This window comes from Asterias amurensis, chromosome 1 (assembly GCF_032118995.1).
Source record: "Asterias amurensis chromosome 1, ASM3211899v1".
NCBI lineage: Eukaryota > Metazoa > Echinodermata > Asteroidea > Forcipulatida > Asteriidae > Asterias > Asterias amurensis.
In genome coordinates this window covers 34,382,360-34,397,519 of record NC_092648.1, presented here as the reverse complement: position 1 = coordinate 34,397,519, position 15,160 = coordinate 34,382,360, and the positions used below count along the sequence as shown (strand labels likewise).

The window sequence follows — 15,160 nt, the reverse complement described above, 5'->3', positions numbered from 1 at the left end:
TGCAATAATAAAACAAAATTATCTCTTTTTTTTCTTCAAAATTACAGAGCGAAAAATTCATCTGTTTTTTCCATTTTTATAACCCTAGCCTTGAAAGTTAACATTGAACTTTTTTTGCATACAAGTATATCAATATTAAATTTACATAGACATGCGCTGTATAATCTTCCATTGATATCTCGATAGTGGAGCTTGTTTGCAATACTGAACAAATACAGATACCGTAAAGCAATTGTTTAAGCCAAAATAAAATCAGTTATTCACCTGCCATTTTTAGTTCTACCTAAACGCTCAGATGAATATTTCAGTTCAATAAATAGCAAGGATGGATAAGTTACCACAAAGTCGCATGTAAATAAGTGTTGCTTTTGAAGAATTTGGGAAAGAAACCTCTAGATAATGTCACAATAAAAAAGGAGAGTCTCAACATGTTAACTTAAGCATTGGATGCCTGAAAAACCTGTGCCGCCAGTTAAAAAATGTACATTTAAGCAAATGTGTGTAAATATCAATAATTTTTCTATAAGGATATAAATGATAGTGTAGGTGATGAGTGTTTACATTTTCATTTCATTCATAAATTCAAGTTTCTTGGACAGGCAAAATACAAGGTGGGCACCAGTCGCAACAGTGCAAAATGTCTGGAGATTCTGTTGGGAAAGATTTTCTTGTGCTATCAGCATGTTTTTACTAAGCACAGTAATATCATACTCATAATATAAGACCACCAGCCAAAATACCATGTCGCATGTTCCATTTGTGGCTGACATCCTGCATGGGGCTCAGCAGAAACTTTTTAGCAAAATTGTTTGCTTAAGTAGGTCTACAAAGTTGGACCCTTGTATGTTTTTTCTACTCTCGGCAAAAGTGTGTGATCATCAGATACTGGATACATACCACAGAGGGGGAAGAGTACACGTTTGGTTCTACATACAAAATGATTCAGCAAAGATCATTATCCTAAATTTATATTTGCAGAACAACTTATATGTACCATGTAAGCTTGCCACAAGAGAAACCCGATAAAAAAAACTGTGCACTGCACAGAGTCTGCACTCATTGCAAGGCAACCTGTATTTTGAATACCTCTTTAGGTCATTTTCACTTTATTATAAATATATTTTTAGTTTTTGGTGCAATTTTTGTTTTTTTAAAAGATCTTGTTTGGATTCTTTGTATTTGTTCGCCTACCAGGCTGTTTCAGCTTCTTGCCATTACAATTAACTTTACTTACTTTATTCATATTCTTTTGTGATCATATATTTTAACCCCATACATTCCTCATAGTTTTAACACTAAAGGGAAGGTACACATTTGGTAATTGTCAAAGACCAGTCTTCTCACTTGGTGTATCCCATCATAACCATAAAATAACAAGCCTGTGAAAATTTGGGCTCAATTGGTCATGGAAGTTGCGAGAAAGCGTTGAAAGAAAAAACACCCTTGTTGGGCGAAATGGTGTGCTTTCAGATAAGAATAAAAGACTGTTAGCTAGAAGTCTTTTACTATTTTAGTGAGAAATTACCTCTTTCTCAAAAACTATGTTACTTCAAAGGAAGTCGTTTCTCACAATGTTTTATACCATCAACAGCTCTCCAATGCTTGTTACCAAGTCAGTTTTTAAGTTAATATTTGTTTTGAGTAATTACCAAATGTGTACCTTCCCTTTAATTGGTTTTATTATTCAATGTTGTTCAAATTTATCAGACTGAAAATCAACATTTTGAACAAACACACAAGACCGCTGGACTTGTCCAGTCTTAATTCTACTGGTCAGATGCTAAAAACAACTGGCCTAGGACCAGCATTTCAATGTAAATTTAGAGCCCTGATGAGGGCATGGTTATGTTGTCACTTGTTTCCTTTTAACTTGTACTGTTATCACACCACATTGTGTATTGATCCTCGGTCTAATAATAATTCATTCAAAATATTGATACTAATAGACTCAATATCTGGTGACTGAGACGTCTAAGTGTGGGTTTGAATCCCGGTCGTAACACTTGTGTCATTGAGCAAGACATTGAATTTATATTGCTTCCCTTAACCCAGGAGTAACCCATCATAGGTACCTACCTGTATGGGTATTTTTTATGACTATGAACCCATGTGCCCATTTGATTGTCAATTCTGCACATTTATTTATCACACATCCAATAACCAAATAATTGCCAATAACAGAGAAAGACTCTGCTAGGGTCAAAACGTCAGGCCATCCGATTTTTTGTTTGCATTGATACCATAGGTCCTTTTAGTAGGTAAGCAGTTTCCAACAGCTAATTCTATTTTCTCATAACAGGATGAGCATGAAACCAAAAGAACTGTTCGGTTTTGGATGTGGGTGGGAAAACCTACACAAACAGATACATAGGTACTGAAAACCCAATCCAGATGCAAGGCTCTGATCACCGAGAGAAAAACCACTGAGCAGTCGGAACCCTAGACTTGACTCAAATCCCAATCCTGTGAGAGTCCTTTTTATTTTCAGTCTTTTTATTTTCGTGGCTGGAATCCCCAACCAGTTTGAACCTGTGCCCATTCTCAGGACTACAATAGCTAAATTTTGATGGTGAGGGCACACTACGGCCCATTTGCTAGATGGCTCAAAATGCTTAGGGACCTCTTACAAGAATGGGACTTGAATCAAGTCTACCTGATCCCTGATAAGAGATGCTCCAAGACTTTTCCTTACATCACTCAAGATCATTCTTTAAATTAATTGAAGCAGTTAATGCCATCACTCCACATCAACGCACTTCATTCTGCCGCATTATATTACTTTCAAACAGCAAAATGCATTGCAACATTTCTCAGCTTAACGTCCCGTCCGAGGACAAATAGCAATGTTTCTCAGTGAAAAATGCCACATGGTAAAAACACTGATTCTAAACAACATGTTGCACTGTACAATCATCATTTTAAAGGTTTTTGCTTTACATCTCGGGTGATGAAACCAAGAATTTCTCAACATCACTACAGGGACACCTGTAAACAAGGGTGCTTGCAAAGAACCAGAAACACCAGGGTTAACCCCTACTCTGGCTTTCAAAGGGGCCATCCACAGCGAACATCCCAACAATTTCCATCATGTAAAAATGAAATCCAAACATAATTTCAGTTCAGAAAAAAATCTTGTTTGGCAGATACATGTAAACATGCATGCACCTTTTAATAATATATTAGAAAATACCCCTGACTAGACTACCCCTGACAGTTTCGCTACTCCTACTGGTAGAGAGCGCATCACGTGGGGGTGTTTAAACGGTTGTAAATGACCAGCTGTAGCTGTTTGTAACTGGCTGGATTCCGCGTGTAGGGCGCGCGCATACGCCAATATTATCACGCGGAACACGCAATTCATAGCTATTATTAACAGCGCGAATTTTCAAGTGTCAAAGTGTCTATAATTGTATTTTTTCACGTTTTTTAACAACAGGGCATTTATGAATGGAAATAAAAGAGTAGTGACTCGTTCTTAAACGTCTGTTTAAAACCATGAGGGCCGTTTAAGAACTCGTCGCTACCCTTTTATTCCCTTATTTGTTTCAATGAAACAGGGTAATCCTAGACATTCTGTAAAACGAAAATAAAATTTCATCGCTTGCTCTTGTGAGAATACAAAAGATGAAACTGTCTTTCTGGTAGTAATTCAAGTGTATCATTATTCAGCACAAAATATGGAAAATGTGTTTTTTTTAAGCTCCGAAATTTCATTATTCGATTCCACTAAAATTCTACACTCCTGATTATTAATTTAATTGACGATAACAAAAACATAAAACACAATCAATCAATGAATGAAACAACAATTAATCAATGATGAATATTGGAAATAACTTTTGTTTGAGTTTGTACGAACTGAGTTCATTTAACCTTTTTAGTCAGTAAGATGTAAATGAAAAACATTTTTTGTTGTTGTTGATGTTGCTGTTGCAATTGTTGTTGCTCGTTTAGCATACCATGTAATATATGATTTAAGATCTACTACAGCCATGTAAATGTACATTTGGGATATTTGTACACTTGCATTTTGTATTCCAAAACCTATGTGTTTATTTTTGTTTCAAGGGGGTAGATGACATTAATTTTGCAAATTTAGTGTGACTGCTAAAATGTTCTGCACTTTAAAACAAAACTAAAATAATCACAACTTTTGCAGTTTTTATCTTTTGTTAGAATGATTACATAATGCACGATGGTTTTCTTTTTTTCCTACAAAGGATGAGCATTTATTACAAATCTTCAATTTTGAGAGAGAAACAAATCTACAAAAATCTGTCAAAAAAAAATGTGTTACATAAAAAAAAAAAATTGTTTACTCCTTACTTTTTGCTGTGTGCTATCTGATTCTCTCTCTCATGTATTTATACTTGACTGTATTTATACCTGTTCATGTATAATGTGTTGTATTGTCAATTAAACTTCGATAAAGACTCTGGTATGTAATGGTTGATACAACAGGCTATTAACTATTTTTTTTCATAAAATAATTCAGTTGATTTCAACAATTGATGTAAAACGCAATTTTTCAAAGATGTATGATTTCTTAGAATAACTCAGGTGACTGATAAAAGGGCTTCCAAATTCCTACCTTAAGATTATCAAACAGTAGCTCCAAGGTTCTAATGATGGCAGTAACTACTTGTTTACAAGGTTAAGTTTCTTTGAAAAGAAACCTTGTAAAAAAGGTGGTTAAATAATAGCCTTTAATAATTATTTATTTCCACCGATGATAACAAAACAATTTTTAACCAAACTACAATTGATCTGATTACAATTTCACATCACATAGTTTCTTCATAGAAACTATGCAGTTTGTTTTCCAGTAGACTTCCTTTTTTATTTGAAGAGGGTGTACTTGGTATGATTTTCACTCTTAAAAAGATAAGTCAAATATGAAATGGGTCTCAGAATTCATCACTGCAATAACCTATCTTTCTAAATGTTTGTATATACTCAGCGCCTTGAGTACCCTTGTTTGGTAATACATGCGCTATATACGTAAGACTTTGATATTATTGTTATTATTATTATTAATGTGCATGTAATTACATACAGGCTACTTGTTTCTTGTTTTGGGTGTCAAAAAGATCTCGGTGGTCTAGTTGGTAAGACACTGCTCTAGAATTCGGTTCAGATCCAAATCGATTAATATTAAAATGCCTGTGATTTTTCGGTAAAGTACCGAGTATACAGTGCTAACACTCGTCTGTGTAAGGAGAAAACCAAACTCAATTTTCTTTATCCCCGTTGTAAATTTCCATCTATTAAAAGAGAACTTGTTATAATTCCGTCTATTGTGATTTCAAATGAGAGTGTTTTTGCCGTATGGTTGTCTTTGTCGAGGAACTGTTCCTATTGTTTAAGTCCTTTATTGAATTTGGAAAAACGGTGTAAATTTTTTAGCTAATACTTCCCATGCTTATCCTGATGTACACTTTAGACAGCCACTTTGCTTTAAACCAATGTTTGGTTCAATGATTGAACTTCAATCAATCGTGCATGTTGTTTTGACCACTCCGCTCCGCAAAAAGAAAAATACTGACTGTACTTGTAAGTACATAACACGCGTCTTCCGTTTCAACAATCTAAACCAGAGCTTGGTCGTTCTACCTCCCTCCAAAATCATCCTGCCGCTCATCTTTCCCAAACATCCTCCCCCAATCATCATCATCATCATCGTGTAATTGCAAATTTGCAATTAAATAAGATAGATTAGGTAGGTCTGCCTCTTCCCTGCCTCCAGCCTTCCAGGGTCCGCTAATCTGTTGTCCTTGACCCTTCCTTTTACATCATCCTACCCTCACTCTTCCACTCCCGATCTTCAGGCTTTCCTAAAGGATCATTCTTTATCTCTTCTTCCATTTCTAAATGGATGCTGCTATACTCCAAGACAGTCTATCCCCTTGGTACAGAGTTACGTACTTCCGGCTCTCACAAGATAGGGCAAGCTAACCATGGACTCGTACAGGCTGCCTTGGTTATGTACACACACTGTATACAAGCACGTCTGTTAACTTGCATTACATTTCTGGCCACTGTTATCTTACTAAAAAAGAAGGGGGAGGGCTTCAACAAAATATAGATAGATTCTAGTCTCTCTTCTTTGATCTAAAAACACCAAAAGAAATCAGATTTAATTTGAACATTCTTAAAATTTAAAAGTGTTTGTATTCCAGTTTTGCCAAGTAAACTCAAACTTATTAACCCAACTAAAAACAAAGGTTCATGGAATTATTATGGGGGATGAGATAGGATTCTTGTAGTGCTTGTTCAATTAAAAACAATTTATGAGTTATTAAACTGTCTAGAAAGCTCTTTCGCATAACGATGATCTTCTACTGGTTCAAAATCTCTCGGGACACATCTTTTTCTATAGCTGGTCCCAAACAGTGGAACTCTATCCCCATCAATATCAGGAAAGCTCCTTCTATCACCTTTTTCAAGAAACGTCTTAAACCATTTTTGTTCATGTCACCCCAGTCTTTGTCTTCTTGTTTCTCGCCTTTTCCTTTTCAGTGCTTCAATCATTTTTGTAAAGGCGCTATATATAAATACATATTTATTATTATACATACATGTATTACTTTTATTGAGAAATAAATTCTGGTGCGGTAAACATTTTGAGCTACAAGCTCTGTGGTCTCGTGGAATTTTACCCCAAATTCAATCCTTGAACATGTTTTTCGCAGCTTTGTGTCTTCATCTCCTAAGATCTAATTCAGTCTTGATATTTTCTATAATCCTATAAACCCCCGACACAATGGCTAAATAATAATTGCAAAATACATTGTAGCAAGTAGTACACGATGCACAGCGCTAATAAATACACCCCTGAATTCTGACATTCGGTATGGGGGGGGGGGGTACACAGGGACAGAGCAACCACTGCTGCTTCTGACGCCCCCTTAAACTGAGTTGTTTAATACAAAGCCGCGTACATGTAGTCGTGCTTTCAGAATCAATTAGTATTTGTGCATCTTTAATGCTGTTGTCTGTGGTGGTGGCTGAATGCTTTGGGCAATATTATCATCAAAGACAAGCCGTTTCTACCAAGTTAATTAATGTGCACACATCATGATTATAGGCCGTAGAAGACTGGGTTTGATACTACCATACAGCGTCTGACAACACACGGGGCCCTAAGAACCACTGCATGAACACGCTATTATTAGTACCAGTTTGACAATACTTGCTGTACATGCAGTATCATGTCATTGAAATTACTGTAACTACAATTAGGGCGTAAATTCTATAACTGAAACAGCCATTTTGTTTTATTTACTAGTGTATTATACATGGCAAGTTGTGTTCAGTATTATTTGCCTTATTTGGTGGGCTGTTATTTATTTTGTTAATTATAAATTTATTGAATTCTTGGTGGGTATTTTTGAGAATAACTGTAGTACATTGTACTTTCAGGTTACCAAAGGATCCAACAGCAATCAAGCAATTGCAAAAGACAACATGAGAAGAACTGAAAACTGGAAATATATATAACACATTCTACAAGTGCCAGAGTGTTCTCATTAATGTTTGGGTTATTTATTTTTGCAGCATGCCGTGGTCAAGCAAATAAGAGCACCGGATTCGAGCTCTGGCATTACTGATCAGTAGAGTGTGGGTTCCAGTCCCTGCCATGACATTGTGTCATTATAAAGAAATACATCCATTGCTGTGTCCTTCTGATTGGATGAAAAGCCATGGGTCCATGTGTGATACACGTAGAAGAACCCAGTGGAGATAAGTTTTATGGAAATTATTTAAAAGGTCTTATTTTGAAGATATTTTTAGAAATATATGTAGGCCTATGTTGTCCGAAATGAAATATAAAATTGAATTAATGTCAGTCTTAGTCTGTCAACTTTCAATTGAATTTGATATTCTCTTGTGTACATGGACTTAATACAAAACTTGAAGTTTAACTCTGAACAGTCCAAAATCCTTCTACTGCTAAAGTGAAGGATTCAGAAGGACTGGGGCTAGTAGGCCCATAACAACAACCGCTTACCACAGGGTCAGGTACATGTATACCAATATTGTCCAAGTCCAAACAATTTGATGTGGATGGACTACATGTACATGTAGAAGAGAGAAGAGGATAATGGAGGAATTGGGCTAGCCAATAAGCCATTTTGAGGTATGGTGTCAGACACATAATGTAGGGCCTACTATGTAGGGCACTATTTGATTTGGGTAAATTTGTCTGAATATACCCAAACCAGTGTACTCTCGCTTCGTTTTGACTGCGTATGCAGCACATGGACCCTGATTTCTCAAAGTCTGCACGCAGTCGCAGTGAGTATCAACCGGCCATTACAATGTCCACCATATCTCAAAAAGGCCAATACCTGCAGGAAGTGAATACACGTGACAGGAACTCATAAAAGATACACAACTTGTATGGTAAAAAACACAGCAACAATTAACATGCATGTTGAATGTTGAATGTGTAATTTATCTTAAATTGAACATAGATAAGACTTTGTTTAAATAAAAGCGACTTCAGCTACAGCTATGACCATTGGCTGAGACGACAACGTTGGAGAATTTGATTTTTCGGCATTCCGGCCAGAGCTACTGCCATCAATTTGGACGGGATCTTAAACTGAATTTATGCAATTCTACCATTTCATTTCATTTCATTTACTCTAGTTGTGAAGCCAATGAAAAGCAAAATTTAATCCTGTACTAGCCAAGAACGATTCTTAGAACCCAACGAAGAGAAGACAAAGGAAGTTTCAGTTTTAGATGTTGGAGGAAAACCTTCAGGGCTTGAATTTGACACTGGACCCCCCAGGCCTGAGGCTACTGATTTTAGCCTTGGGCATGTAGTGTAAACTAAAGCACTGTTTAATATCTCCAACAGAAAGAAATGATGTTCAAATGTTGACTTTGAGTCTGGTAAAACAATGATGTTGACTATCAAAACATTCTAATCCATAACATAAATGAGATACTCTTGGTGCTTGTTCAAATAAAAAAAATGTACATTAACTAACGTGTTAAAAATCTGTGGAAAGTTCCTTCTTCAATGAAGATTTTGGTCTTGTGAAATAAATTCTTGTCCAGTACACATTTTGAGCTACACGCCCTGCAATCTTATGCCAGAGAATTGTTCCAGAGAAAACCAACACTAGTCAGGTAGGGACTGAGACCCCAATCAACATACATGTAGTGCCCGAGACCCAAATCAACATAGTGCCCACTAAGACTTAATGCCCACTACATCGGTGTGATTGGAACCAGTGTCCTATAGACGATGTGACCTCTGTTGAAAAAAAACACTGTATACGTCATGTTTCACCGGACAAAAAGACATGTAGTCATGGTAAGATTACATACACTTTCTAGCTGGCTGTCAAAACACAAAAGGTTTTGCCCGGCGGTATGCGCGCGAATCATGTTATGGTTTTCGTGTGACGTCAGGGGTCACATCGTCTATAGGTGGAAGAAGAGGAAAGATACCACTACGCCTACCCGACCCCCGACCTCGACTACATTCATGTAGAGTAGTGGTAAGAGAACCTCTGCTTTATTGCTGGATACTAATGATACCCAGACGCCCACATCTTGTACTCATTACCCACACAAGTTTCTCTATATTTTAATGCTTGATTTGTGCTGGTACCTGCCACTCACTCCACCGCTGTTTGCATTTCCGACTACTAAAAATAATAATATACTAACAATCAAGAGAAACAGATTTAAGTGTAGTATTGCCACAAAACAGTGCTTTGTACAGAAATAAAGCCAGATAAAGAAGGAAAAAGTCATTAGCAGAAAAATGGTTTTAGAAGGTATAAAATGACGGGGCTAGACAGCTCAGATGGTCAAGCGTTGGGATGTTAACCGAAAGTCGCTGGTTCAAATCCTGCTCCTGGTCAATTCGTCTTTGTTCTGATGAGGAAGTTGTTCTTATTCTTAACCTGATAACCACTCTGGTGTTAAAAGTTCTTAACAGGTATATGTACTCTGTGCAGTATTGGTTACTCTTCGGGAATTTTGCTTGTTTAGAATATTGCTGTCACATTCAAACCCTGACTAAACGATACAAGACATCATATAGGCTAAGTGAACTTAATCACTGTAGCTCCCAAGCCTCAAAAAAAAACCTCATAGCCTTGACTTTCATCTTTGAGAGGGCAGGGTCTTTTTCATTTTGCAAAGGAGCACTTCCATTAGAAAACCGTAACGTTATGAAAACTTTTGAAGGGGCACCAATGCCTAGGCATGAGGTAATCTGTATGAAGGGAGCTTGCTAATATGTGAACCAGCAATGCCAGAGATAAATTCCCTACTCAACCACAAAGTGTTCTGGGTTCTTTTATGAGCACTACAGCCGATCCTAGTAGATGAAACCTACCTGCTTAATTTCCCATGTGAAAGACAAAGCAATTACAGAGCTGCCAGCAATTGCATAAATACTAGCAATCCGGGAGATTTTGTAAACTTGTATTTATTGTCCAAACCAACAGCAGACGAACTGCCAATTACAGGTCAGAAAATGTTATCCGTGACACTTTTATAACAAAAGAAACAATGGTGGTCATGTACAGCTTGCGAGTTGTTACCGTTCTTTTCTGCAAGCAAGCGATTCTGGTTCAACAAAAATGCATTTATGACAAAAGAGTGCAAGTTATCATTTAGCCTGACATGTTTTTTTTCTTGTTGAGTTACAGTCACAAACAAATTACTTTTTCTTGCTGGCACCAGGCAAAACGTTCGTCTGCATTATAATATATTTATTTGCAATTTAGAGATACAATACATGTAGATAATTAGTATCACTCAGATAATCTGAAAGCTTAAAACCAGGGGTGAGAGTCATTACTAACGAAAAAGTCTGAAACTTATAATACAAATTCAAAGGTATGTTGAAATTATGGCATTTCTACCTTTTAGTAACCCCAGGGGGTTTAGCTAAGATTCCACGGAGCTTTTGGAAACAGTATCCAAAGCACTAGAAAAGTAGACCAATGAGCAGGATTTTCTTCTGTCTGATTTTCTTCACCAGGCCGACATAAAAAGTCTGAATTCAGCCAAAAGTCTGAACAATCTCATCCCTGTAAAACTTAATAAGCTGCATGAACCTGATACCTAGTGACAAACTCTTAACAATCCATGTCAAGAATATAGAGTAATCTGTGTGTGTAAATGTCAGTGTCACATTGAAAGTGTCAGGTCGAATCCGAATTGGTGGTTACGGCTGCGGCTACGACGTTGCCAGGGGTGTTGCTAAGGGCGTCCTATACTTCAATGCATGATGACGCGACGATCCAGCCGTAACCGTAGCCGTAGCTGCCAATTCGGATCCTGCCTCAGTTACCGAGTGTCGATGTCGGTCACAATGAAAGTGTCACTGAATTTCTGTGACTATTTTATCACGTGATAGGAAAGCCCCACACATTGGCAATTCGCAGGACTACCTCCGATTCTTCTTAGCCCTAGCGCCACACACAGCATCAGGAACAGGGTTGATAGCCTTTAAAAAGAATGATCACTCGCTGACGATGTTCAAACGGGAGTAGTTGCAAGCTCCAAGATTCTTCAAAACCAAATGGAGCTTGCAAAAAATTGTTTTAATGTACTCTCCACTGGCAATGGTTAGTGGTGAATGGGGGGAAAATATTTGCGGGAAAAAAACACAAGTTTCTAAAAAATCTAATCGAAAGATAATCACAGTTTCAGATTAGTCAGGGCTTGGACTAGGGCTAAGATTGAGAAACAGTGAGATTCCAGCGATTGCCTATAATTATTAGACCTTATCATGAATCCACACACCCCCCCCCCCCCCCCCCGCCCCCCTTACTGATTTGTCTCAAGTGTCGAAATGCAGTGTGGGAAGGAACAGGGGGCATTGTTTTCTCTAAGTTATTGGCACTATTGACTATTCTTAGTGAAGTACAGTGAACTAGGCCGCCAGGGCTCCACACACTGCACCAATTCTGGACTGGGACTACTGACTATGGTAGACCCAGTAACTGGGGCGCTGTACTCCTTTTTTCTAAATTTTGACATTCTCTGTCGTATACAGAGAATGTCAAAGTTTCACGACAGAGAATGTCAAAATTTCGCAACAGAAAATGTCAAAATTTCAGGGAAAAAGGAGTACAGCGCCCCAGTTACTGTTGCTACGACTGTGGTAACATTCACCACCAACCAAGATCAAGACACAAAATACATGATTTATGATGGCCAGCTTAACACAACTTCAATTCAAGGCATGTCCATAAGTAAAAGTATTGTGATAATAAAGAGGGAGAATACTGATAATCAGTCAAAGTGTACTTTATTTAGTGTTACTGTTTCCAGTGTTAGTTAGTGTATGTTTTACTAATACTAATACTCCAATAGGAAGTGTCAAGGAAGGTGACTGTTCATGGAGGTTTTATATGTTGAACTCCACGCTACACAGAAACTCCCACTCCCAGACAGTCACAGCACAGACCCAACACACAGCAGTGCCAGTTGAAAAGTAATCGGGTACTCCATGGGTAATCTTATTCATCTTACCTTCTGGACAATATTCAGAGAACCGTCCTTCATGATTTTTCTGATGATGCTCCCCGCTCTGTTTGCAATTGCCACAGAGGCCGACACCAGCCGGACTATTAACGGTGTTGCACTACTGGCTGCCATTTTTCCTCGGTCTTTTTCACTCAGCTTCAGCTAGATGAACTGCCGAAGAATAGGAAACTTTGCTTGCCCTCAATACAACACTTACTCCGGTTAGCTAACCAACCTGTCTCAGCTCTCTGCTGATGATCGGGTGCAAAGTCGTGTTTTATAAAGTCCCTAAATCGCTGGTACGCGTTCTGACGGTATAAGTGAAGACATGTTCAATACGGTTTCCTTGTTGTAGTACCAGCGTATCTAAAGTTTTTACTTTTATTTTGTACCCAAAGAGGGCGGGCTACAGTCCGTGGTAGCAGCACGGGCGGCTGTATGCCCACTTGCTTTTTGGGGGGTTTCCCGTCAATAGCTTTGTGGTTTTTCCATAGAGTAAGGACTCACTAATTGTTCTAAATTAGTGACATACTATGAACTATGTTCATATTATTTGGAATCAAAATTTGTCATCAAATATAATTTAAGGCAACTTTTTTATTTCAGAAAGAATAAAGTTGTTCGTTTGATGTGCTTTCTCATTCCGAAACGCGCGAAACTTGCACAGACGGTGTTGTAGTAGGTCACTTTCTTATATACCATAACATTCTTGAAAGGTAGAATTAATCAAGTTTTATCGTTGCTATTTAGTAGGCTTACAACTACTGCAATACTAGTTACGGTGTGTTGTTGGTGGATAATACGCTTTTTAGGACGGTGGCCAGGGCAAGGTCGCTTATCCGCTGGATACTTCACAAAATAGACTAGTCCGCTGTCTCAAGGGAATTCCCCATTGACTCGTGTACACAAACGAGCTTTGGTCTGTCTTGTGATAACAACTTTATTTCGTTAAAACACCTGACCCCACCGGTATATCCGTGGATCTGATACAATCTCTAGCAGACCATCTAACTTGACGACTGAGGTTGCTAGGTCAGCTGGTTTCTCCGGTATAAATTATTACTAGTTTATTGAGATAGGCATTACAAGTTCTCAAACAAAACAGCAGGATTTTTTGTTTTACTTCCCATAATAAATGGACACTCTTGTGCATATACGAGAGTATTCGCTGAGAATCGACGCATTGTTCAGCCAGCAGCCGCCACGATACTTTTTGCTCCCCCAAAAAGCCACATTTAATTTCCCTCTCCCTCAATTTGTTTTTCTCGAGGTTTACACAAAAGGCGACCGACCGTGTCTTAGCATGGCTCAGTCGTTGCGATGAACCCTCAGAGAGGAGGATCCTCCCGCCGTCGGCCGGGAGTAGTGTTACGTTATCGCAACTAGGCTCAGTCAGTCTTAATGCTCACATGCAGCCGTAGGCATGCGTCAAGGAGAGACTGAGAAAGGGCATCTCAAATATGAGTTATTTTGTTTGTCTGGATAATCTTTCCATCAAGGGAACTCAAACTCCCGCAAGGGGATATATGCGCCGAGCTGGGGAACAGCCAATCGCTCTCATATACAAAATTGCTTTATGAATTGCACAAATCAAGAAATTTTGATTTAGTAACTAGACGACAATTTTTTTCTAGTCAGTGAAATCAGCAGTTAGCTGGGGGATTTGAACCCACAACCTTGTGATGTGCAAGTCCTACACTGAGTCCGATTTTGACAACCGGATATGCCCTAAGGTTTCATAATGTGACTTGTTAGCACATTAAGTCATCATACATGCTAAAGATGAAGGGTCAATTATTTTGAGACCACGGTCATAATTATAGGCCTAAATAATGGCACTTCATTTATTTTCTCAGTGAAATCTTTCAAGTACCTACTCATGTGTTGCTCTAGTAATTTTGATTCCGAAAATGTGCACAAATAAAGAAGGAAGGAAGACATTCTCATAAACACTGACAACTAGCCTACTTTTTTTCTGTCATCAAAAGGAACAGAGCCATCATTCATAAAGGTTTGAAACTGACTGTAAGGCTAACAGGCTTACATTTTTTGACAGGTCGGCAAGGCAAAACGTTTTTACGATCAACATGAAGCCACTTTATGGCTCGCAGTTTTCCTCCTCCAAGTTTTGACTCATTTTAATCGAAGAAATTGTTGTACAGGGCGAACATTAATTAAATGTCCGACAAGACAATATTGACTTCATCTGAAAGAAACAAAATTCGCCTTTCATGAAATGAAAATGAGAGCATATAAATATCTTCGGGTTATTTAAAACTATTTCACTTTTTTATATTGCCGTTTCATGTTTCATGGATTTGAACCTTCCTTGGCACCTACGTACATGTAGCATAGATCTGAGTAATTGAGTATGGGGATGGGACGCAGTACTTCGATTTCTGTACATCAAAATTCACTGCACTCGTAGTGCTTTTCAATTGGGAAATTTTGTTCTTCTTAAAAGTCGGGGAAAAAAAGGATTTTCCTTTTTTTAAATCAGGATTATTATTTTTTTCCAAGGCAATTTTACCCTTCAGGGACAACAGATCGCGGACGGGACGCGCTGACGGCCGCAGCGCTCAAAATAATTGCCAAACTTTGCAACCCATTAATTATAAATAGCGCCCTCAGAGAAAGTGAGAAGAGCGCT

At 38.0% G+C, this 15,160-nt stretch overlaps 1 protein-coding gene across 1 annotated transcript in view; it reads right to left on the bottom strand.

Annotated features, from left to right (window-relative positions):
- Positions 1-12,767, bottom strand: part of LOC139938023 (3'(2'),5'-bisphosphate nucleotidase 1-like) — a 36,704-nt gene extending 23,937 nt beyond the window's left edge. Inside the window, exon 1 of the mRNA XM_071933380.1 lies at positions 12,517-12,767. Coding sequence (XP_071789481.1) covers positions 12,517-12,642 — 126 coding nt within the window. The 5' untranslated portion in view covers positions 12,643-12,767. The remainder of the gene's footprint in view (positions 1-12,516) is intronic.
- Positions 12,768-15,160: the final 2,393 nt, after the last annotated feature.